Genomic DNA, 26,729 nt, shown 5'->3' with positions numbered 1-26,729 from the left:
TTGGGAGGCATGCGATTGGCCTGTATTTCCCCGGGTTTCTTGTATCTTCATCTTTAGGCTTCAGATATGTGATTCTTCAGTGAGAAAATTCGGGATTGTCTCCGGGTTGTTTATCATTCGAGTGAACTGCTCTGCTCGGTGCTTGTTCATGCAGGTCAGTTTCTTGTACCAGTAGTTGTGGATGTTATCAATTCCCCGAGGTTCGCCAATTGTGGGTGTTCCTGATCGACTGTTTTACTTCTTCTTCTCGAATGTTCCATTCTCTCATCTCTTGCATGTCCTTCGTTTTCTTCCGTTCTACTCCTATCCAGGGTGCTCTGCTGTTAGCATTAGCATTAGCATTAGTAGAGGCATATGATGCAAGAAAGCAAGCTTATTTAGCATCAGCCAAAAAAAAAAAAAACAAAAAAAACTCCACTCCCATTTCACCCCTCGGTTCTTTCGAAACACCTGTCCAGTTGAGCTTTAAATTTGTTTAGGCTATCAACTTCAACAACAAGTGATGGAAGTCGGTTCCACCAACCAACCACCCGCTGGCCAAAGGCAAATTTCCGTACATCTATCCGACATCCGTCCTTCCTCAATTTGAATTTATGCCCTCTGAGGTGATTATTCTGAGCAAGATGAAGAATCCCATTGGCATTGAGCATGCTCAAACCATTCAAAGCCTTATACACCTCTATCAGATCACCTCGCCGGTGCCTAGTCTCCAGACTCTGTAATTTGCAAAATTTAAGCCTTTCTTCGTAAGAGCAACCCTTTGTTCCATTCACTAATCTTGTTGCCCTTCTCTGTACCCGTTCCAGCAGCTCTACATCCTTCTTGAAATGAGGCCTCCAGACCTGTATACAGTACTCAAGATGTGGCCTAACCATTGCCTTATACAAGGGAATAATCACCTCCTTATCCCTGCTAGAAAAATTCCTGTATATCATTGACAAGACACCATGAGCTACTCTTGCAGCTCGTCTGCACTGCTCAGAGAACTTCATATCTGCCTGCACAATTACCCCCAGGTCCTTTTCATTCTCCACCACTGTCAGTGTAGTACCGCAGAGTTGATACGTTGCTCTGGGGTTACTGTTTCCCATATGTAGTACTTTACATTTGTCAATGTTAAACTTCATTTGCCACCTCTCAGCCCATCTGTTCAACCTTTCCAGATCCTGTTGCAGCAGCATAGCGTCAGTAGTGTCCTTAACGACCCTGCCAACCTTTGTATCATCTGCAAACTTGGACATTAAACTTGATATCCCATCATCAATATCATTCATAAACACCGAAAACAACAACGGACCCAACGCTGAACCTTGAGGAACTCCACTAATAACATTAGTCCACGTTGAGCAGTGTCCATTGATTACCACTCTCTGTCTTCTGCCCCTCAACCATCCCCTTATCCATAGCAGCAATTTGCCTCCAATGCCACACTGCTCCAATTTGTGCAGCAGTCTTCCATGTGCAACAGTATCAAAAGCCTTTCTAAGATCCAAATATATAATATCAAAGTTATTCCCTGCATCCAGTTCTTTTGTGACTACATCATAGTATCCAATCAAATTGGTCAGGCAAGACCTGCCCTTAACAAAACCATGCTGCGTCTGAGTTATAACTGAATTCTTGTCTAGATGTTCCTGCAGTGCTTCTTTAACCAGTGCCTCCATTAATTTACCTGGAACAGAAGTTAAACTAACAAGTCTATAATTACTTGTGTCAGCCTTTGATCCTCCTTTGTGAATTGGGGTTACATTTGCACATCTCCAGTCTATGGGTACCTCCCCTGAGTCCAACGAAGCTCTCATAATTATGGCTAGGGGTTTGCATACTTCCTTTGCTGCCTCCTTTAATATAACTGGATAGATCCCATCCACCCCAGGTGCCTTTTTTATGTTAATCCTCAACAATCTCTCCTCCACTTTCCTCTCAGTTATTACAAAATCATCCAGCTCACTTCCAATGTGTACTTTACCTACATCAATCTCCTTCCTGAATAACTCCTCATGCATGAATGTAGTCTTACTTCACTGCTCCAGGTATTTCCCCAGAACTCTTCGTCTTCTTCTCGGATGGTCCGTTTCCTGCTTTCTCATCTTTACCCAGTTTCCTGTAGAAGGCTCTTTGGTTCTTATCGAAGATTCAGTTTATTATTATTATTATTATTATTATTATTATTATTATTATTATTATTATTATTATTCAAATGGTCTAAGGAAGCCTGAGGCTTATGCTGCACCAACCAAAAAAAAAAAAACTCTTATGTATTCTCAAGAGAGAGAAAGAGAGAGAGAGAGCGCGAGAGAGGGGGAGAGAGAGAGAGAAGTAAAAGAAGAGAGTCACCAAGTAAGAGAAGAATGATGATATCTAGCTCGGGACCCTGGGTGGGCCAAGCCCATACTCACCAGATGTGAGCCCCTGAGGATATCGATTACCTAATAGACGCAATTTACAAACATAATATACTGATTCTTCATAGCTTAGTTGTTTCAGAGCTGAACACATTGTTAGCGTGCTGAGGTTGGCTAATATTTCATGGTGATACTCCCCCGCCCCTAACTCCAACTCTGCTTTGTTTGAGGGCGCTGTGTTACAACCATGTTTGCTATACAAAAATGAAAGTTGAAAGTGTGGGGTGTTCGGTTATAAAGTTCATTCAAATTAAACATTTTATGTATTGCTTGGGCAGTTTTTCTTTTCCAATTTTAGTTTGATTCCGTTTCAGAAAGAGCAGTTGACGTAGGTATATGGATTTTGCATTTCATCAATTTGATCCCTTATTGTTGAAATCTGAACACTGCTAAAGCTTCGTTAAATTCGTGATGCAGTGTTATCTGCACGAATTTTGGGGTTATTCAATAAACTTAATTCTGAAATAAGCAGAATTGTAGAGTATTGACTAACCTCAGGCTCGCATACACTTTTATCTGCATTGATAACTGCGGCTGTCCAGTATTTTTTGAAAGTAGCTGGAGGAGAGGAGAGACTGTTAAAGCGGGTGATTTTATGGAATCAATGCTTTAATAATATTGGAAATAAAAACAGTACTTTTTATCGTGGGGGGGGGGCGGTTATTGCTTCGTTATACATATTTGTGATCGTCACCGGCAAGCCAACATAATCATAAAAACAACAATATTTTTAAAAAACGCGTAAATCACAAAATTGATTAGTAGCAAAACCTGAACTGAAGTTTATAAACTGGGTGTTTACATGGCAACACTGCCATTTTAAAAATGCGTGGCTGAAGCTGCAATGCATCAGTTTATACATGAGTGGGATATTTGAACGTGCTCCTGGGAATACAGTGAACTCCTGTTATATCGAATAACGTTTTAATCCTTCAGTTGTTGCTTGGTAGAGGATTATTTTTTTCCAGAATATTTAAAACTTGCTCATGATTGGATTTTGCATCTCTAGGAATGTTATTTGTACCTTCCCACCTTACCTTAATTCATATCTTTTGTGTGATTTCAGATCAGCTGTGGTCAGAGGTCTACATAATTTGTGTGCAAATTAATCTGGAGGACAATTGATTTATCTACAACCACTCTTGTTCTGATTCCAGTTTCAATTTCAGAGTGCAGTACTGTAATCATGCAGTTGTTTTATTCCAATCTTGTTATCATTTTGGTATGTGTTTCTATCGTAGAGTTCAGTGTTCTTGTTTGCCATATAATAATGCAGTTATTTGTGTGTAACTAAATGTTAAATCACATTGTAAAAGAAGTATTGTATGTAATTTTAGTGTTGCAGTGAATTAATAAATGTATAGAATAATGAACTGAATAGGGCATTGGGGAGGCAGATGGGTTATAATTCCTCAGAAGTGTCCTCAGTTTCTCAAACTATTGACTGCTGAATCTTTGGCAGAGACCTGCGTTTATTCTTACATACTGTATTCTTTAAGAATTTCCACAAATGGTAATCACCAGATGTTAAATTTGAGGAGTGTGGTGTTGTGATGGTCATTCAGTGGAATCCGGCTGCTCAATTCATTGAATTAGGAACTTTTTGTTTAAGGATTTATGGACAGTTTTTGCATAGTGAGCCAGTGATCCATCCTGCTTATATATATATCTCAAATACAGGGTATATATACAGGGTATCTCAAAACAAGGCATAACTTCAGGAATGAGTTCCTCATATGTAGACAATAAAAATATTTTATATCAACATAGTTCCGGAAATGCTTAGTTTCCGAGTTTTAAAGGTCTGTCTATGACACTTAACTGTTCACATCACCTTATAGTAATTGTTCAAAATGTCCACCTTCAGCCTGAATACAGGCCTCACATCGAAGTCTCATGGACTCGCAAAGACGATGCCAAATTCCTGTTAGCATCGTCGCACCCGTGGCAGATGGTAAAGATACAGTTGTTCTTACAGCACTCTCCAAATAGTTGAACAGTCAGTTGCATTGCTATTCTGCATGTGCTGATTTCAGGAGTGGCATGCACAACATCAAAACCTCCTCCTCTACTTCAGGAGTAATAGATCTTGGTCATCCTCTTTTGGCAGCACGAGGTGTAAAGGTCCATGTTCACAAAGGCGGCGATGGATACCTTCAAATGTTTTCCTGTCTGGACATCTTCGTTTTGGGAACCTTTTGTGGTACAAACGATGAGCCTTCAGAGCATTGCCGTCCGCCAAACTGTACATAAAGTGCATATCCGCTTGCTCGTGATTTGAGTGCATGGTCGGAATGGAAAACCACCAGATTCTGTCAGTACCTTGTGATGAAGGAAATCACCTGTGGGAGATAAGACATTCTGGTTAATAACTCGGGAACCAAGAATTTCTGGAACTATGTTGATATAAAATATTTTTGTCTACATATGAGGAGCTCATTCCTGAAGTTATGCCTTGTATTTTTGAGACACCTTGTGTATATATATATATATATAACGCAATGCTGAAAATTGATTTTAGGCTGTTAATTGAATAGTTTTGTCTTTTAGCAGTCTCAGGTAGTAGTAGCAGTAGTGGCAAATGATGCTAAAAAGCAGGCTTATGTAGCATCAGCCAAAAAAAAAACAAAAAAAACCCACATACTTCACTCATCCATACCCTCCAAGAATTTGTCTAGTTCTTCCTTGAATTTATTCAAACCATTCACTTTCACAACAACTTATGGAAGCCTGTTCCAACAATCTACCCCATGTTGACTGAAGCCAAGCTTCCACACATCAGTCTTGCAGCTATCCCTCAACTTGAATTTATATCTCCTCATGTGTGATCTCAGCAAGAGGATGCATACCATTAACATTTAGCTTATTCAATCCATCGAAGGCCTTAAAATATATCAATCAGATCTTCCTGCAGAACTGAAGCCTTTCTAGGTTAGAACACACTTCTGTTCCCTTCACCAATCTGGTTGCCCTCTGTACCCATTCCAGTAGATCTACCCCCTTCCTAAAGTAAGGTCTTCAGATCTGTATTCAGTGGCAGCGTAACCATGGCTGTATACAAAGGGATAATCACCTCCTTATCCCTGCTAGCAAAGTTTCCCTATATCATTGACAAAACCCCATGATTTGTCCTTGCAGCATGTAGTAGTAAGCATTCTTCTGTCAAAGTATCTCAAACAAAAAAGTCTGAGAACACCTGTCCAAATTCCAGCCTAGACTGTCAAGCTGGGAATGTTTAAATTATTATTATTATAACCCTTATGATGCAAGGAAGCCTGAGGCTTATGCTGCACCAGGCAAAAAAAAAAAAAAAATTCCGAACTACCCTGAGACAGAGAGAGAGAGAGAGAGAGAGAGAGAGAGAGAGAAGTGAAAGGGAATCACCAAGAAAGAGAAAAATGATGCCAAGTGTGTCAAGCCCATACTCACCAGATGTGAGCCCCAGGGGTTATCCTTAAAGAATAAATGAGAATTGATAAGAGAGTAATAAACACAGTCTTGGTGATTAACAGTTCTGCTTGATTTGAATGTGGCTTTAGACATCCATAAAACATTCTGTGATATTTGGGTTAACACCGATGGTCAGTAATTGTTTGACAAATTCCAATCTTCTCTCTGGATTGCCCTCATTGAAACTTACTAGCAACATGGGAAATAAACCTTATTTAAGTTCCTTTGTTATTAGAGTAGGGCAACCACATTTAAGCTTGTAAAGGTATTTTAAGTTCTGAGATTTTTCTGGACTTCCTTTGATATCCACTCTTACAAGTCCCAAATTGTCAGATGTTTGATGAAGAGGAAACTTCTTCACAATTTGCCTTATGGCCTTTATTGTGGGTGGTTTATGTCCAAAAATCTTGAACTACTGTGCAGTATTTGCATATCTTTCTTTCCACTTTACAATTTTAATCCTCTTCTTCATTGTATAGTTTGTGGTGCTTTATCCATGTTCAAATTATTCTTTGAAACAATAAATAAATAAAAAAGGTTAACTTTTTCAAATAACTTATTTGCATCAGTGGCTATTCAGTATAGTTTCCTTACTTACCTCTCTCTCTCACACACACACACTCCTTAAATCTTCAGTTTCATTCATTCATTTTTATTCTTTTTATCTGTGTTGTTAAGTTAAGCACAACAGGTTTTCTGGTCTATTTCCGCATGTCTCTGTCTCGCACTCCCCCCCACCCAATTAAATGCATTTTGCATCTAATTTCAAGGCACCATAAATATATTAGTTTCTTGGACCAGAAACAATCTAAATGGGGTGGGGGGGGGAGGAAAACTGCCATACATTTTTTTGCAGAAAATTTACTTAAATCTTTATGCAGATGTTAAACTGGATTCCCATCATATCTAATACCATGCTGGTATTAGATATCTCAGTCTAAATATGTTACATATGTCTGCACAAATTATTTTAAGAAATCTCCTTAGCATAATTTCTGACATGTTTCTACATATGCACTTCCCTTTCATTAAATTTTGTATGAACTCTGTATCTCCTTCAAATATGCTTCAGCCAGAAAAAGTATACTAAAACGGCTTGGTTATCTACTTCAAAATGCTCTCTGAATTGTAATGGAGCCTTTTCATACATCACCAGCTTCACATGGAAGTCTGTGATCTGTGTTACCTGTATTACTACTAACTTATTTAAGTTCTGCTATTGAATAATGCCAGCTACAAGGTCTAAACACATGCTGGTGATTAAGTATAAGCAATGCACTTCAAGGTACTTATGGTGTGGAAACACTGCCATGTCAGATGCTTTCTATATACATTGACAATCATTTCTAGCAGTAGGGAAAAAAATCTAAGGTATTATCACCTGACAGTTACACATTGTTCACTTTTTCAGTATCATACAAGTATACACAGGTGATTCTAAGTGTACAGCAAAGTTTGTGCAGCTGTAATTCTGCCAGATACTGTTATCTCTCAACAGCCTCCTATGGAATGCAACACTTTTTTTATTGAGAAATTTATGCCATTTACTACTATCCTTAGAGAATTAAACAGTTATATTCTTGGTATACTAACTCATTAAGTGCTGTGTTTGCTGTTCAGTGTAAATTCCTCTCCTAATTTCAAGAAATTTGAAGTAGTAAGTCTTGCACATGTGTTCATTTCATAATTTTTTTGTTGAATCCCTGGTCGTATGTTGGAATTCTGGAAAATGGCCATGCAGATTCCTCTACATAAAGTTCCTATAGGCTGACTTCATCCTTCTTCAGAATACCTTACATTGATTATATTGCATAGACCTGATGAAAAAATGGTTATTCTTGTGAGAAGTGCAAAGCAATAATCTGTTTGAAATTAAGACTGAACCCAAATGGTGCTTATTGCCTAAGAAAAAAAAAAGTCATGCTTGTCAGTTATTGGTTAATTCTACTCAATAACTCACTGCCATTTGCTCACAAATGACCCTCCACACTGTAATAATCATCAGCTCCTACAGGGTAAAGCATATCATAAATACCCATTGTATTTAAGAGAGTGACAAATGGCTTTCTCTTCTTGTCACAATTGGCTGATTTTATCGTAAACTTATTTCAGGAGATTGACAGGATATTAACAGTCTTTTCATTATTTCACCCTGATTAGCAAATATAATCTTGTCTAAATTTTCAAGTTTAACTGTAACAAATATGTACTCTAAGACTTTAATAGGCATTTGGTCTTAGCTGCTGATACATAAACAAATCCAGCATGTGAATAAAATCTGCTGATACAAAAACAAATCCAGCATGGTGGCACTATCAGCTTCCTGTGGGTTGCTTATTATAGCAATAGAAAACTGATAAAATGTGTGAAGTCGAGCAGTTTACTTCAACCATTTGTGATGCTTGACTGTTCTTTTTAACCATAGAACTTTGTGTATAATCATTAATGGTAATATGTGTGTGTATTTAAAAACTGTCTATATATATAAATATATATATATATATATATATATATTCATCTCTGAAAAGTGGAACAGCTGTGAAATCCACAAAACGTTAGATTCGGTAAATAAACCTTTCAGTTTATGTGCCAGCATACGCATCTTCATGCAGATATAAATTTCTTTATCTTTGGAACACACACGGTGATGTTATTCAAATCACATCTGAAACCAGCAAATAACAGAAACTGTTATACAAATAGTCCATAAATGATAATGAACAAGAAAGTGTGTAAAATAAATCAAACACCAACAGAACAATATGTACATAGGATGGACAAAATATAGAGCAAGCTCTCCGAGGGGGATGTTTGCTGGGCATGCTGCTAGGAAGACTATAATTTAATAAATGAAATGTGCACAAAATATATAGTTTTACTGATTATCCAGTGAATGTAGTTAACTGATTCTGGTGAAAGTATCATTTACATTTAAATTACAATAGAGTACTGTTAATAGTTATCTAAATTTCAATATTTATCATTAATTACACTAGTCAACAAAAAATATTTTTTGTCATAGCTCTCTAAAATGAAAATATGTGATTCTGGAGGAAATAAACATGCTGATTTTGAAAATCACCATAAAAATTCTCTATCACACCTACATCAAAAGATCTACCAACGTTTAATATTAAAATAAAGGGATTATACATATAATTCAAGTTTGAATTATACGCACCCTCCTACTTTTGAAGGGCTGTTTATGTTCAGTGAATAGATTTACAACCCTGAGAACATGTCACGATCAATTAATACTTGGAAAACCTTGGCACAGCCTACAAAAATCCTCACCAAAAATGCTTTCTGCTCTCTTCAAATTGTAAATAGTTGCATTGGAATTTGAACCTGAGAACCGTAGGTATAAGTCTGATTATGTTTATCACAAGAAAACTTACTCCAGAATCAATTGCTAAAATTAAGAGAATTAGCTATATCTCTTAAAATAAATCAGTATGTTATGCATTACTGGCTAGATTATGAGAAATTGGCATATTTTGGAAAAACATAACTCCCTCTGTATTTAATAACTGTGATGTGAGGTGAAACTGTCGTGGCGATTTTTGAAATCTACGCATAAAAATTGGTTAAAAGCATTTCAGTTCTAGAAGGTAAAAATTGTGTTGGATAGTGTTATTTACATAATTGTATTAAATAAATAAATAAGTGTGTGTGTGTGTGTGTGTGTGTGTGTTTATCTGTATTTTTTATATTATGTTAATTTGCAGATTCTTCAGATAGCAAGAACCCTCAGATAGCAAGCATGTCTCTATATGATGGGTTGGGTCTTGACTCCAAAGAAAAAAGCCAAAGAGAACAAAAGCCTGACATAAGTAAGTAACATTTTGATGACTATTTTAAGAAGAAATACATCATAAGTTGTGGCCAAAGCCATTTTTAACATAAAAAGATGCCTTTGGCCACCAATTAACAATATTGTTTTTTAGCATTCAATCAACTTAATTCATATCACTTAATTTAAGGAAAAGTGTACACTTTGTGTTTTTGATGTTTTGCATCTTTGGTAACTGGGGAGGAGTTTCCATTACAGAAAACTTTCTCTTCCACATTAATCTATTATACTGATTGCTTTATTTGAAGAATATTTTACCTTGGATTTAACATAATGGAAAACTGAGATATAAAAAGTTTTGAAATAGTATTTAGTAGCAGATTTCCCCTAAAATATTAAATTTTGTTTTTTAATTGTTATTTAATTTATCATCATTGAATTTTATATTAATAAATGCATTTAAACTTCTTGGTAATATTTTATTTGAAAGGTAACATTCTGATGTGTTTGCTGAAAGGCATTACTATTCAGGAAAAAGTAACAAAGGAAGTAGTAAACAGCTTGGTGTGTAAATTCAACAAGCTTTGCTTTAATGTAATGAAAGTGCATTACAGAAAGATTAAGACCAATTACATTTTTTTTTTTTTTTTTTTTGTTCAGATCCTGGGACAAAACAGCTTTGACATAAAGAATATGGAAAATAAAGATATGCCATTCTGTATTTCGGGGGAAAGAATAAAATAATATGAATTAAAATTATTAATTGAGATTGTAAAGTAAAGAGAGTTATAGCTCAAGCTTTTCTGATTATTAAGTTTACAATAATAATTATTTAGAAACTTGGAGATAACTCACTTGAGGTGTTATCTCCAAAGGAGTTCCTAAATGATTATTTATTAATATTATAAATTATTGATAATTTCACTTGTTTTGTTATTAATTAAACAAATTCATAATCTTCCTGAAATTTATTCAAACTATTCCCCCCCCCAACCCCACAATATTAGGTGAAAATTTATTCTAACAATTGATTACTCTTTAGTTGAATTAAAATTTAAGCACGTCTCTATTCTGGCAACCTTGAGAATTCTTTAGCAATTTAAATTTGTCTTCTTGTGCCTTTCATCCCAGAAAGGGTAAAGATGCCATTTAGTTTACTTAACCCTTTTTAAAGCATTATACTCTTCAATTAGGTGAATCTTTTGTTTAAGAATATCCTTTGGTGCCCTCAACCACTCTTGTTGCTCTTTTCTGTGGCCTTTCAAACAGATCTAATTTCTTGGTAAAATGAGGTTTCAAAACCTGTATGGTATTCCAGATGTGGCCTAACCATTACCTTATACGATAGGATAATCGCTTCTTTTTTTTCCCTGCTCTCAGAGTTCTTGCATATCATTGACAGAACCCATTGGCTGCCCTAGCAGCTTGTTTGCACTACTCAGAGAATTTCACAATGGTATGTTATTCTGGGATTACTGCTAACAAATGCAATACTTTGCATTTATCGCTGTTAAAGCTCATTTTTGTTTGGCAGCATATCTGCTGAGTTTATACAGGTTCTTTTGAAGTACCACCCTGATTACTGTCTTTATGTGCATTAGCATGAAGTGCCTATTGTTTTTACTATGTCCATCCATCTGTCTGTGGTTATGTAATAACCTTGACTCCTAATGGATGAATTTTCATAAAATTTTATATTTGGCTCTTTGAAAAAGATTTGTTGTGGCATCCTGAACTTCATTAAAATAGGTCCAGTGGAAATCCTGCAGTATGATTTCTTTGTCTGTTAGTCTTCGTGTAACAACTGAATTCCCAGTGGATGGATTTTCATGAAATTTTTTATTTGGCTCTTTTAGAATGATTTCTGAAACCTTCCTAAATTTCATTAACATGGGCTATCTACATACTGTATGTTGTAGCTGAAGTATTGGATATTATGCCTATTGCTATGTGTTCACTGAATGAATCAGCACACAGCAATAGAATGGGAGAATGAATGGATGGTATCGTGGATATGTAGAAGTGAAATGTTCTTGGCTTGTGCATAAATGTTTCTATGTGCTTGTTTTTTTTTTTTTTTTTTTTTTTTATAATTTATCAGTTATTACTATTTGCTAATGTGCTTGAAACGTAACATTATATTAACACGTTCACTGCCGGTCATGAGTCAGCATGCTATCGTCAATAGTGCGGCATAGGAGGAGAAATCGACTGTGTCTCCATAATGAAAAAGCTTGAAAATTGGTAATAAGGGATTGTTAGATATGCCATATCAATATTGAAGTGTCGTATAAGCAGTTTTCAAAATATTTTGAGATTCACATGCCAGCGCGTGATAGAAACTGGAGGTCAAATTTGGCTGTAAATGCCGCATCACGCGCTGGCGTGTGACACAAAAACATAATAATGTATGTAAATAATAAAACAAAAAACATGGTAACATTTAAGAAATATGTATTATTTCCTACCAAACCAATACAGATTACAAATACTATGTGTAAAAATGTTACTTATGTATAATGTTCGCACAATCAATAGCCAGGTGATCCTTCACAAACACTGCAGATATAGATTGTATCCTTATGTTTCCCTTCGGAATAGCAATGTTTGCATTGCTTCCTCAATATCTTTCCACCTTTTTCTTTCTTCCCGCGGTTTGAGCACATGTTCCAGTTCAGGTACATCATGCACAGCATGATGTACCTGAACTGGAACATGTGCTCACTGGATCAGATGGCTGTTTCAATGATCTGATCACTGATAAACGGAAGTCATAAAGTTGCATCTTGTTATGTGAATATTTAGTATAGATATGGTGTGCATTCATCATTATTAGTTGCAAAATATGCATATTTTTGTAGGCCATCTAATGGTTTTCCTTTCGCAAGGATAATAGGCAAGCATTTGATCTTGCCTGTCAAAGCTTCACATAAACCTATTATATTCAATTATAGGCAGTGATTTTGATTTCAGTATGCCTCGTTTGTTCTGCATTTCCACCAATATCATTTTGGTATTCTGTAGATATGTAACTGAAATCTCTTCTGTCCTTCCACTTAGCAATCATTACACCATGGGCACACCTTGATGAAGTTTCCCCTTTCTTCAGCTTTTTTTCTCAAACCTCTTTCGGAAATGTTTTCCTATTACTTCTGATTGTCTCAGTACAATGGGTTTGTCTGTCAGCGAGACACTTAGCGAGTTCATAGGCATTGTAATAATTGTCCATAAATATGCTATGCCCGACATCTAACATCCCATCAAGTAAGTTCATGACGACTTTTTGTGCATGTCCTTTTCCACCAGAATCATCCAACATACTGGTATATACTTGAAATTTGATAACCATGCCAGTAGGCGTTGTGATCATATATAACTTGATGCCGTGCTTATGCCATTTGTTTGAATGTAATCATGAGATTAGCTTAGATGAGTCTATGATATTGTCCTGGATAATATATTTCCGACATTTGTGCATTGAACAGATTCACATTTTTTGAATTTTATATAGACGATCCTGTGGACATTCTTCTTTCTTTTCTGGATTTTTTGCAAAATGCAAGGCCCGCAGTAATAATAAGAAACAATTCCTGCTCATGTTATCTGCGAACACATGTAATCTGTCTGTTTTCCAATAATCTTGTAGGCGGTTCAGTTGAATGGTTCCCTTATGTAAAATCAATCCAAAAAATACCAGCATTTCATCTCTAGTGGTGTCCTTCCATGATTTATTCGAGAATGTTCTTTATTTTCTCGGGGAAGAAGTATTTCATGAGCATAAACATTTGTTTGTGTAATTTTTTCATCCAAGATATTGTCGGTCAATAAATGACGAAAGTAATCTATAGAATTATCACCTGACACAGGTTGCAGTAAAGACTCGGATTTTGTAAAACGAAACTGTTTCATCGATGTTACGTCATTTTCCCACATGACGTTTTCCAACTGGAATCCTGCTGTGGAAGTGTAGCCTCTTCCACAATATCTTCATCTACACTTTCCGAATCCGAAGTGTCCTTTGGAGGGATAAAATCTTCGTCATCATTGTAACTGACGTCACTGGGATATACGTCAGATAACTCTTCCAACATTTTTGCAATTTCTTCATCTGTAAGGGATTTTTTATATTGCACTTTTCTTCTTTTTGGGCACGATGGGCCTGCTAAACTATCATCTGCACAACTCATATTACAAGGCTTTTCCGTACGTCACGTAACAAAATGTTCAACACCACATACAACTACATATAGTTTACACCCTTTACTTGATGCCGAAACAACTATACACAGCAGAAACACAATGCCAACTGAAGTTGAGAACTTCATACTAACGTCTAATGAATCCCACACCCGCGCGTGATTGGCTACTGGGTAATGATACCACATCCCAGGCGCCTCCGTAGCCAGGTGGGAAGGAGCAGCAGTGCGTAGCACACGCTTCTTGATTAGACTGGGATTCGAGCCCGTCACCACCAAACACGGAGGATGCGGAAAGGTCAGGGAATGACCACCACATATTCCCGGAGCAATATGGCCTTAGTTGCTAATGCTCCAAAATAACAAACAATAAAATAAAGATGCCAGATCTCGCGCGTGCGCGTGATCAGCCCTTCAATACTGCTGCGACATCACGTGCTGGTGTGTGATCGGCAGCGAATGTGCTAACTATGCTCACCTTTTCCATCATCAGGTGGTCTCGGTGAGAAGAGTTTTAAAAATGCCCGAGCTCATTATAATTACCTTTACAAAAAATAAAACTTCTTGACAGTAGTTATATCTTTGACTGAATCTCACATTGTGATCAATGCCACTTAAAGGTTCCTTTACTTGAAGGTTCTTAATACATGATGAATCACTGCTGCTAACCAAATCAAGATTATTTCTTTCTCTTGCCTCTCTAATATAGAAAGCAGTCATTCACTTTGATCAGTAACAAACCAAGAAGGGTTTATTATTGAGCAACCTGCCAACCCATGAATTCCAGTTTACATTTGTAAAGTTAAAATCTTAAAGACATTTTAATTTGCTAATCCATTTTCATTTTGTAGCTGTTCATATATACAAAGGGTACTAGGAAAGTTTTGCAATACAGCTTTGTTTATTTAATTTTTTCAAAGTAATTTCCTCTACATTCAATACACCTCTCCATCCTCCGAAACCAATCTTTAAACCAGTTCTGCCAAGTTTCACTAGGGAGTAAAGCACACTCGTTGTCCCAAGCCCGTAGAAGGTCCTCATCACTGGAAAACCACCTCCCTTTTAGCTTCATTTTCACATGCGGGAACAGTGCAAAGTTGCAGGGAGCAAGGTCTGGGCTGTAGGGAGGGTGCTCCAGAAGTTTCAGTCCTGTCGTGGTCAAATATTCGGTGCAGACTTTGGCGCGGTGAGCTGGAGCATTTTCGTGATGGAGGTACCAGGTGTCCATTCTTGACTTTGGCTGCAGGTTCTTCATAGATCCAATGACTTTAGGCAGGCATTGTTCAGTATACCACTTAGCTGTGACTGTCTTCTGCGTGTCCAAAACGACACGTTCCACAATTCCACTTGATTTGAAAAATACAGCTATCATTTTCTTCTTTACAGATCGGGATTTTCTGACAATTACGGGTGTGTCGTCATCATCAAAGACCCAAACTTTGTTTTGAGCCTTGGTCGGCAGATCGTAATAGTACAGCCAAGTCTCGTCACCTGTCACGATGTTGTTCACATACCGAGATTGTCCCTTATCAAACTTTTTTAATTGAAAGAATCTCTTCCCAATGTTTATTTTTTCTGTTATACTTATAATTTTATTATTTGATGACTTCAGTGACTTTGACCAATACTTCAGACTTGTCAAATTTATTTACTATATATAATAGCATTAGTTTACAAGCTGTTACACCAATTACTGTGTAAGAGTAACTGTTTAATTTCTGCTGTGTAATGTTTCCTCTTCTGCATCTCAGGCTGCCATGTATCAAAGCGGAAGCAGTGCAAGAATCAGTTTCATCTATGATTTTTAAGTATTAGTCCATGTATTTCCTCCAAACTACCAGTTTTCTGACCCACCTAACACTGCCCCAATAGCATCAGCAAATATTCTTGCACTTCTAATTTAGTGTATCTCATCCATGTAAAACAGTCTCATCTATTATTAAGCACTGGCCATACTGAGAAAATATTCCCTATTTCCCTTACAGTAAAGTCACCAAGAATAACTAAATGTGTGATATCAGTGCATGATGCTATTGGTAATCTTGCTGTGCAGCCAGGTGCCTGAGTGTAGGAACTCATGTTATGGTGATTAGCTGAATGCTGTATGCAGTCCTATGATTTAATTCTTTTGAGAGGATTAATGCTTTTCTTCATTGGTTTTCCATTTACCCATGCTGTGACACAAGCTATGACAGTGGGTAAATGGAAAATTAACTTGCTTGTGATGTAATGACATTGCAAAAAATTTAATCTGTCAATCACACTATTTTCAAATAAATGTACTTGAAATACTGGGTAATTTGTTGTGAAGCCAAAAATATTTGTTTTTCTGTGAGCATTAAGACTATTTCATTTCATTAACTAGGCAGTTTAAATTAGTGATGGTTATAATTGAGATAATTGATTATGACCAATAATCAAAAACAGATTATTGGCAATTTTCATAATTGATTATATGCAGATTGGGTGATTATAAAACCGACAAGGAGAAAATGAAAGAAAGTGAAAAAAATGATAGTGGAAGGATTTGATCCAATATTATTGAAGCTAAAAATAAATTGCTGTTACCGCTCAGTCAGTTGTGCGCGCGTGTGTGCGTGCGTGCTTGCGTGCGCGCGCTTGTGTGTGTGCACGCGTGCACACACACAAGAATGTATTTATAGTTCTGTTACACACAAGATGTGTAACAGAACTATAAAATCTCTCCCCCAAGGCAATACTATTGCTATTATTGTTGTTGATTTCATAATTGACTAATTTGCATATAATTGATAATTGAAGTAATCAGTTATCAGCCATTCGATTATTCCCGGCACCCTTGATGATTTGCAAGAACTGCAATTCATCGCAAGTAGGTGATGATTTGCAGTTCTTGTTAGTAACTCTTCCTTTAAACATCATTTGGGTTTCAAGGATGAAGAATCACTTTTGGGACAGGTTATCCTTTCCAGGTAGGGCTTACAATACCAGTCAAAATCTTAATACCGGTATTTTGGAATTTTTAATTTATGAAACCGGGATACCGGTATTCCAAAAACAAACATTTTTCTGAATAAATTTTGATGACAGTTAATAAAGTAAGGAAAAAACAAGTACTGTAATTACTTGAATTCAAGTTTTAAATAAACATTTATTGCAATAATAAATATTCCGAAAAAAATCCATTAAAAATACAGTTATTCTAAAAACAAAAAAAAATACATATTGTTACTGCAAAGTTTAGTTATGTTTTAGCATCCACACTACCTGTCCAGATAAAGTGAGCTCTAAAGAAACAAGCAATCAATAGATTGATTGTTTAAAATGGATCTAATTTTGGTACATATTTGATTAGTGGCAGAAAACGCCCTTTCGGATTCTGTTTTGGTACTGAGATAATCGTAGACGATCTCAGTCCATATTTTCTAGGCTTTGAACTTTTTTAGCAAAAATAATTAAAAGTATTTCATTAATTTCTGACTCAAGTTCATCTTTTAAAATCTCATTGGAGTCAGGCAATTTCTTATTTTGGAAAGAATTTGCGGAACACTGATGTTCTGTTCCATGTTTGTCTTCCATGATTGAATTATGTTCATCATTTTCTGAAGGAGAAAGACGTTTTATTCAGTGAAGTATAATTTTCATTATAGTATCTTTACTGAGTCTGGGAGAGAGCGAAGAGTGCAGTTAAGGAATTCTTCACATATATAAATTCAAAGAAGAGAAGTAGGCACCTCCATAGCCAGGTGGGCAGGAGCAGCAGTGCATAGCACACGCTTATTGATTAGATCAAGGTTCGAGCCTGTGACCACCAAATACGGAGGATGCAGAAAGGTCAGGGAATGACCACCGCATATCCCCAGAGCAATATGGCCTTAGTTGCTAATGCTCCTAAAAACCAAATAACAAACAACAACAACAAAGAAGATAAGGACAAATCAGATCGGACGCATATGTAATTGTGTGGGATAGCATTAGATACCCCAATTGATGTTACAGATGAACTCCACAGTTACTTTGCATCGATATTTACAGAAGAAAAACCCTTCACGTCAATGAGAAATTATGGGAGTGAAGTTGAAAAAATGTAATTAATGATGTCGAAATTTCACATGTTGATTTAATGAGAAAACTTTCACATCCACAGGCAAGTAAGGCTCCTGTGGCTGATGGCATATACCCTATAATCGTAAAGGAGGTGGCAAGTGAGTGCATTGAAGTGCATTAAGGCTAGTTATGAGAGCATCACTGGACTCGGGAGCGATTCCTTTGGATTGGTGTAAATTGGAACACAAAGGCGATTCTATGAGTGTAACGGGAAATTACCAACTGGCCAGTATAACTTCAGTAGTAGGGAAAACCAAGGAGGCAATGTTCAAGGGTGGAATTCAGGATCATTTAGATGGAAATGGAATTCTGTAGGATACACAGCATGGTCTTGTAAAGGGAAAATAATGTTTAACAAATCTGGTTAGCCATTTTGACAGGTCACTCGTGAGCTGGATTTAGGGAATAATTTCGACATTGTTTATTTGGATTTCAGCAAAGCATTTAACTCCGTCCCACATGAGCAGTTACTTTATAAGTTGGAGCAGGCTGGAATCATAGGGAAAATCCTTAGATGGATAGCACGATGGCTTGAGGGCACCAGGCAGGGGGGTTGTGATAAATGGTTATTCCTCAGATTGGGTTAATGTAAGAACTGAGGTTCCCCAAGGATCAGTATTGGGACCACTGTTGTTTTTGATTATCTTAAATGACATCTATGAAGGGATATAGGGTGTGATGTCTAAACTTGCAGATGATGTAAAAGATCAGTAGAGTAGTTAATGATCGCCACCAAGCAGAGCTTCTTTAGAGTGACCTAGATAGACTTCCGGGTGGTCAGAAAAGTGGCAGCTATATGCTTTCATTCAGCAAAATGCAAGGTCTTAGACCTGGGGAACAGCAACCCCCAAATAACTTATATGGTGGAATTGAACTAAAGTTAGTAGTGGAGGAACGGGACTTGGGAGTTACGATATGGTCAGACATGAAGTTGTCCGAGAATTGTGGACATGTTGCATGGTCTCCTAAGGACATCATAATCACATAAAGGTGATTTTATAACCTTTATGTGATTAGATTATAAACTTTTTTTTTTTTTTTTTTTTTTAAATTAGTACCGAAAAAACCGGTATTTTTGTATCAATACTGGTATTTGAATACGGGAAAAAATGACCGGGTCCTGCTATTCGGGATCCCGGTATTGTAAGCTCTATTTCCAGGGCTATATGGTAACTCTAATGTGACATTATTAGTTTTTCTTTTTTGTGTCAGTTTCTTTGGATAGAGAAATTGACATAAAGAGAATGCATTGATTTAGTAATTGTATATTTAAAAAAAAAAAAAAAAAAAAAAAAAAAGAAGAAGAAGAAGAAAAAATGAAATAATACACTGTGAAGCAACATGCTGCTGTCATCAGTACTAGTCACAATCCAGATGGACAAAGGTTCTCATCATGTACTCCTAGGTAAAGGAGTACATGAGAGCTCTTTCAGTCAGTTCATCTGTAGAGAGATTGTGCCAGGTTCATAGCGTAGAATTTTTCTCAGCAGGCCTGAGAAAAATTCTATGTTATTAATTACTTCTTAATAGGAAAGATTCAATAGTACTACAGGATTTGAGGCAAAGCATGTTGAGAAAAATTTATTTCAGGAAGGATGGGATGACAAATAGAAGATGTGCAAGAATATGTGCTGATGCTATAAAGGCAATGTTAGGTGCATCCAAAAATTGCTAGTTTTGGAAAAGAATACACAAGCTAATAGTTTATTGGCACCCAAAAGTTGAAGAAAATTGATTCTGCATGTCCAAACAGAAGCAATATTGGGATATGCAGCAGCCTGGAGAGCAGCGTGGGGGCCTCATGGGATAAGCAAATACGTGAGATGTAATATAGTTCATATACACTGATGAGCCAAAACAGTATGACCAGAGAGTGGTTATGCAACTTGAAGCAACTGCAGGTGAACTATGACACGGATCGGGACATGGTATAAAAAACACCCAATACTGAGCTTTGTTAATCAGTGTTACTCTTGTTCTTCAGATGGGAAAGGCAGCGGACTTAAGTGAGTTTGACAATGGCCGGATGAATGGGTCAGAGCATATCCGAACTGGCACGGCTGGTGCGGTGCTCACAGTCAGCTGTGGTTAGTACCTACTGAAAGTGGTCCAAGGAGGGGAAACCCACAAACTGCCAGCAAGGTGTTGGACGACCACAGCTAATTGATGCTCGAGGTGAGGGAAGGCTCTGCTGGATGGTACATGGCAACAAAAGGGTGACTGTGCCGCAAATATCCAGTAATTGGAATGCAGGTGACAGGAGTAATGTGTCACAACACACAGTACATCGAACCCTGCTGAAAATGGGGCTGTGTAGTTGCAGGTTGCTCCGAGTGCCCATTCTAACCACGGTTCAGCGGCTACAGCACCTACAATGGGCACGCGAGCATCGAAACTGTACCTTGAGTGATTGGAAGAAGGTTGTCTGGTCTGATGAATCACGTTTCCTGTTGCACCATGTGGATGGCCGGGTATGTATGCGTTGTTTACCTGGGGAAGTGATGGCGCCTGGATGCACCGTGGGACAAAAACAAGCCGGTGGTGTCATGCTTTCGGCTTTCTGCTGGGATACCCTGGGTCCAGTCATCCTTGTGCAAGGCACTGTGACGTCTACCACCTACCTAAACATCATTGCTGACCAGGTACACCCTTTCGTGGCAACGGTCTTCCCCTCTGGCGGTGTGGTCTTTCAGCAGGATAATGTGGCATGCCACACCGCCTGGATTCTTCTAGACTAGTTTCTGGAACATGAGGAAGACTTTTAGACTGCCCTGGCCTCTAAATTCCCCAGACATCAATCCCATCGAGCATCTGTGGTTTGTGTTGGAACAGCAACTCCAATCTGAGGCGTCTCAACCACTGACCTTACAGGAGTTAAAAGGATCTGCTAGTTACGTGTTGGTACCAGATATCACAAGACACATTTAGAAATTGGAGTATCCATGTCTCGCCGAATATGAGCTATTTTTTTTGGCTGCACATTGAGGACAACATCATATTAGGTAGGTGATCATAATGTTTTGGCTCATTGGTGTATATATATTAAATGTAATTTTAAAATAAAAGTTTCAGTTGATGAAAAATTAATGTCAGGTATGACAGATGCACCTAAAAGTGCAAAGTAGCATTAAAGGATGCAAATGTATATATAAGTATGTATCAATAGATATATTAAATAAAGTATGCATGGATGGAGATGAAAATTACACAGTGCCAGTGATTAGAAGGGCAAGGATAGTAGAAAAAGAAGTATAGTAGATATATAAAAGGTGAAAGAATGTTAATATCCTATGTTATGATGATGTATAGTTATGATGAATTAGGAAAATTATGGATTGAATTACAAAGCCAATAGGAGGTGAGTGAACTGTAAATTAAAATTATTAATAATAAGGTAAAATAAAAATAAAATAAAATAAAATGGTAAAGCTGTCATCAGATATGGGGGGGGGGCATATTTAGATAAAAGTTGAATATAGGTAAGGCAGATATGTAGAATCTTATGTCAGCTGAAGTAAATATTGATACATGGGCAGGTATTTCATCAGGGGAATACACCTGACCATGTATCAGGAACTTATAGTAGAAAAAAGATGAAAGCCAAAAAGCAAAAAAAAATGAATCAGCACATTCTTATACAGTATGGACAAGGTAGTCTCAATGCAGTATTAATTATTAAGGCAAAAATAAGGATCGAGTTAGAATAAAATATAGTACGTGTTTTCAGAATGGAAAAAGGTGTTTTTTATAAAAATATGTAGTTTTGTGTAGGATGTAAATGTACTAATTTTGTGGAAATTAGTATTAAATAATTTGGAACACACACACATGGTATAGGATGAGGTATTAAATTGAGGATGGGGAAGGGAAAAAGGAGTAGCTAAGTAAATAAAGACGAAAATAGTGATAGAAGGAGGATAATAGGAACATTCGTATCACCCTCTTATATACACTAATAGTTTTACAAATTAGAAGAAATGTAGAAGTAGGTAGTAGAAAGATAAAAAGCAAAGAAAAAGTTATTAAATCACACTGTGCTAGCTGGGGTTGTGACGCCCAACCTTATAGTAAGGGCTCTGGCTTTTTAAGCGTTAGTATAAAAGGGAGCTAATACCAAATGCTAGTATTGCAAGGAAAAAGCAGACGCAAAAAATATATAAGTCGAAACATGCCAAGGAACGCACCGAAAGTATAATAAGTAAGTGGATGATACCTGGAGTTTTCAAGTAATGCTCAGCAGAAGTAAGCTGGCGGGAAAATAATATGTGGCTGAAGGAAAAAGGCAAGGAAATACAGCACACATATTTAGTAGAGTAGATGAATACATGTCAACCCTAATCACATTTGTAAAATAGCTACAAGATGAAGCAATTTATAGCAGCATAACTGATTTAATAGAGAGCTGTGAAGAAATGGAAGAAATGTGATTGGAATAATAGGACTTTACCATAATAAAGTCATAAAATATATAAAAAGAAACATATAACAGTTCATAGATAAATAAAGTATTGAACAAAGTGGTGATAAAAAAGAATGCAGATCAAAATTAATAGAGTGTATGCCAAGTGATATGGCTACAATATATTAAGCTGACGATTGAAGATGTATCATCTCATATAAATCAAAAAATTACCAATTAGTGGAGTAAAGGAGGCAGCTTGGTTCCGTCAGCACAACAAGCTAGAACAACTGTATAATGGCTCTTTTCATGTCCACTTGTCTTCACACGCTTCTTGATTAGACCGGGGTTCGAGCCCGTCACCACCAAATACGGAGGATGCGGAAAGGTCAGGGAATGACCACCGCATATTCCCGGAGCAATATGGCCTTAGTTGCTAATGCTCCTAAAAACCAAATAACAAACAAACAACTTGTCTTCACAGTTAGTTTTTGCCCCCTTCTTATCAACTTTTCTGTTTCTTGGGACATCAAATTAAAGGGGGACTTCGTCCATATTTGCAGTCTGTCCCAACTCAAACTGATATGTCTTCCGACATTGAATGACAAAATGATGAAATTCAAGGACCTTCTGCTCATAGCTTTCAGGCATCTTTTGGGCAAGTCTGGTGCGTGTACGCATGCTTAGTCCATTCTGTTTCATGAACCTGAAGCACCAATTGTGTTCTCCTTTGAAATCAGTAACTTCTTTTTCATCAGCAATTTTTCTTGCCTCATGCTGAATCATCTTTGTGGACACAGGAATTCCAATTGCCCTTTGCTCTTCAATCCATATCTTCAATTCCCTCTCTAAATCAGGCCATTTTGCTGACTTGCCTCTCATGGCCTTCTTCTGCCGTGGCATTTTCAGTAGGGTTTATTCTTCATGTAGCCAGTCTCGGATTGTTTTCTCAGTTGGAGGGGCGCCTCCGTAGCCAGGTGGGAAGGAGCAGCAGTGCGTAGCACACGCTTCTTGATTAGACCGGGGTTCGAGCCCGTCACCACCAAATACGGAGGATGCGTAAAGGTCATTCAGGGAATGACCACCGCATATCCCGGAGCAATATGGCCTTAGTTGCTAATGCTCCTAAAAACCAAATAACAACAACAATAACTCAGTTGGAGGAGGACCAAACTTACATTCAGCAGCATGATTTCCATTCACTTTTGCAAACTGGATCACTTTTAACTTGAATTCATCACTGTACGAAAATCTTTTCTGAGCCATTTCTGGGCAGAACGTGGCAAAACGTAACCTAACATACCGGTAACAAGTGCGAAACAATGAGTGCAAAGACAACAAGTGCGTAAAAGCGGGAAATGCAAGTAAAAAAATCTACAACCACTGTATAAGATGCACCCAGTTTTTAGACCCCAAATTTTTCGTAAAAGGGTGCATCTTATACATGAGGAAATACAGTAACTCTACCTCCTATTTTTTTAAATTCTCAAAAACTTGATAAAAAGATATAGATTCAAAAAACAAAAGAAATACAGCCCATTCTGGTTATTTGGGACACATCGGGACTAGTGCATTTTGGCCCGATTAAGCGGCTGCCCCAGTTATCCGAAGTTTCACGTAAATAGTTAAAAATACAATGTACCTCCCCCCCCCTTTTTTTACAATTGGTTCACTGTACAATCAAATTGTGATCACGTTTGTGAATTGAATTTTAATTCTATTAAACAGCGATTCTAATTAGCGAAAATAGGAGGAATATTATCCACAGGCTATAAAAGCAAAGATATATTAAGCAGAAATTTACCCTTTATTACCTTATCAATTAAAAAATACATGAAAATTGGAAGAATAGTTAATACGTACTGTAATATGCACTACGAACTAGTTGACATTTCAGTTCACTGACATTTGTGGGTGGGGGTTAAAATTTAAAACAGTAAAAAGATAAGCAATCAATAACAAAGAACACGGCACACAAATTGCAAGTAACACAATACGCGCAAGTGAGAACCGAGTAACGAGTTACAAAGCTTTAAAAATACGAATGAAGAGAAGATCTGAAAATCAATTTTTTTTATATGATTGAAGATTTCGTGGAAGTGTAAACACATTTCACCATAATAACCCACAGAATTCCAGCTGTCGGTATTATCGCAGATTCAGTAAGATCGAGTTTACTGTCCGTTTATGATAGATTTCACTAACAGAAAAGCCCAATAAACAGGTGACTTCTAATTGTTTTTATTGTTTTATGGTTGTGGCCTCCAGAATTTTGACCGAACCATGTGGTACCGTTGGAGACAATCGTAGGGTAATCTCCAGTGCTGTGGTCTCTTGCCCCGATTAAACGGCATGCTGTCCCAATTAAGCGAAGTAAACCCTGGCTATTTTCTCGATTGGTTTCTGTTTTTTAAGATTTGCCCCAAATAAGCGGCTGCCCCGATTAACCGGTGACCCAAATAATCAGAATCCACTGTATTAGAGAGAAAAAATATATATATAAGTATATACTTACATATTATTTGTATTAATATGCTTGTATAAAATATAATACACTTAATACTGTATTAAACGCAATTTATTTGTGTGTAATTTTAAAACCATACACTTAATACTAAACACAATTTATTTCTCCATAATTTAAAACAATACTGTTTAATAATGAACACTATTTCAATTAGTCTTTATTTATGAATCTTAAAATTGATGTTTGTTTTAAAGATTTCATTTTGATATTTCTTAAGTTTCCCCTTAAAACATGCAATGCATTAAAAGTCTCATTACTTGCCTCAGTTCCTTTAATAAAATTGATTGATGTGTCCATTGCACCTTGAGCTTGTGAGATTGTCGGCACTGATTTCGATTCACTTGTCATCATATCATCATCACTATCATCGTCGTTATTGTCATTGTTGAGCACAGCATCTACAATGTCACTCTCTGTAGGAAGACCACTAATTAACAAGTTGTCATTGACTCGTACAAATTCATTGGTGTTATCTGTATTAAAACTTACAACATTGTTAAGTAGCAACCATTTGGATAATGGTAAGTTATTTTCTTCGTTTCCATCATCTTCATCTACGATTGAAATTTCATTTGAATTTAATTTCAATTTCTTGAAGCAATTCGATATGGTTGTCGAAGTAATGTCGTTCCATGTATCATTCAATAAATTTATAGCATCCAATATCGATATACACTCGGTAAGTTTCTGTTCTCTTTGACCGATCAGACGTAGAACTAGAAATCTTTTATGAAATCCCTTTAAACTCTTGATGTCCATTGGTTGTAAAATTGATGTCGCATTGGGAGGCAGAAACACTGGCTTAATGTGGGATAAAGTTTGAATCGGGGGATGTGCAGGACAGTTATCAACTAACAATAAAATATTTTTCTTCTTTTTTTTTGAACAGCTCCTTATTCTAATCATTTACGTATTGCCGAAAAATATCTAAAGATATTTAGAAAAATATCCAAGCTTTTTTGTTCGCAGTGTAATCCACCGGAAGTTTCCTTATGTTTTTGAAACACCGAGGTTTTAGCGATTTTCCGATAACAAACAGTTTTTTTTATTTTTTTTTTTATCAGTTCCTGTCATATTTGTACATATGATCACTGTCAAGCGATCCTTTGATTTTTTTCCACCAACACATTTTTTCCCCTTTGAATTTAAATGTATTGTCAGGTGTCAAATTATAAAACAGTTCTGTTTCTCTGCATTGTAGATGTCCTCATCATTGAAATCTTTCCTGATTTCTGCCCAAACATGGTCAATCCATTCATTTGCCATTATTGGATCTGCAGATCGAGATTCTCCACTAATTTTTGCATAAACGATGTTATGTCGATTTTTAAATAGATCCAGCCAACCGTTATTACATAAAAAATTCTTGCGTCCAAATTGTTTAGAAAATTTTTCCGCTTGAGCCTTCAAGATCGGACTGTCTGTTGAAAGTCCAGCACTTCTTTGTGTGGTGAACCATTGAAATAATGCTTCGTCGACGTCTGTAAACTTGCATTTTCTAAATTTTTTTTTTTTTTGGTTATGTTCTGTTCCAGTGCTATCTTTATTCTTCCACAATGTCAATATACTTGGAGAGGACAAAGAAAACATTTTACACACTTCAACATTTTTTGCACCACATTCTAACTCATGAATAATTTCGACTTTTTTGGGAATTGAGAGACACTTTCTTTTGTTAGTAGACATGTTTCCAAAGGAAGGGTTCGTTTCTAGCTTATTTTACTTTATGAATGGTAAAGTGATCTGCATACTAAGTTAGACAACCCGCAATGCATACAAAGTTCTTAGAAGTCCTGTTTCCAAAATTCTTAGCAGTCCCGAAATAAATTTATGGTTCAGTGAATACAAGACAACCTGTAAATACGGTAATGCT

At 36.8% G+C, this 26,729-nt stretch overlaps 1 protein-coding gene across 4 annotated transcripts in view; it reads left to right on the top strand.

Annotated features, from left to right (window-relative positions):
- The first annotated feature begins 2,615 nt into the window (after positions 1–2,615).
- Spf45 (splicing factor 45) overlaps positions 2,616–26,729 on the top strand; it is a 264,681-nt gene continuing 240,567 nt past the window's right edge. The window contains exons 1-3 of one of the 4 annotated variants that reach the window (XM_090385002.1): positions 2,624–2,737; positions 3,472–3,627; positions 9,584–9,688. In XM_090385002.1, coding sequence (XP_090241128.1) covers positions 9,619–9,688 — 70 coding nt within the window. In that variant the 5' untranslated portion in view covers positions 2,624–2,737; positions 3,472–3,627; positions 9,584–9,618. Of the gene's footprint in view, positions 2,738–3,471; positions 3,628–9,583; positions 9,689–26,729 lie in introns of all 4 variants that reach the window. The other 3 variants (XM_090385003.1, XM_090385005.1, XM_090385006.1) reach the window with 3 other exon arrangements.

Source organism: Mastigoproctus giganteus, chromosome 11 (assembly GCF_048544385.1).
Source record: "Mastigoproctus giganteus isolate SK-2022 chromosome 11, ASM4854438v1, whole genome shotgun sequence".
In the NCBI taxonomy this organism is placed as follows: Eukaryota; Metazoa; Arthropoda; class Arachnida; order Uropygi; family Thelyphonidae; genus Mastigoproctus; species Mastigoproctus giganteus.
This window is presented reverse-complemented; position numbering and strand designations above follow the sequence as displayed.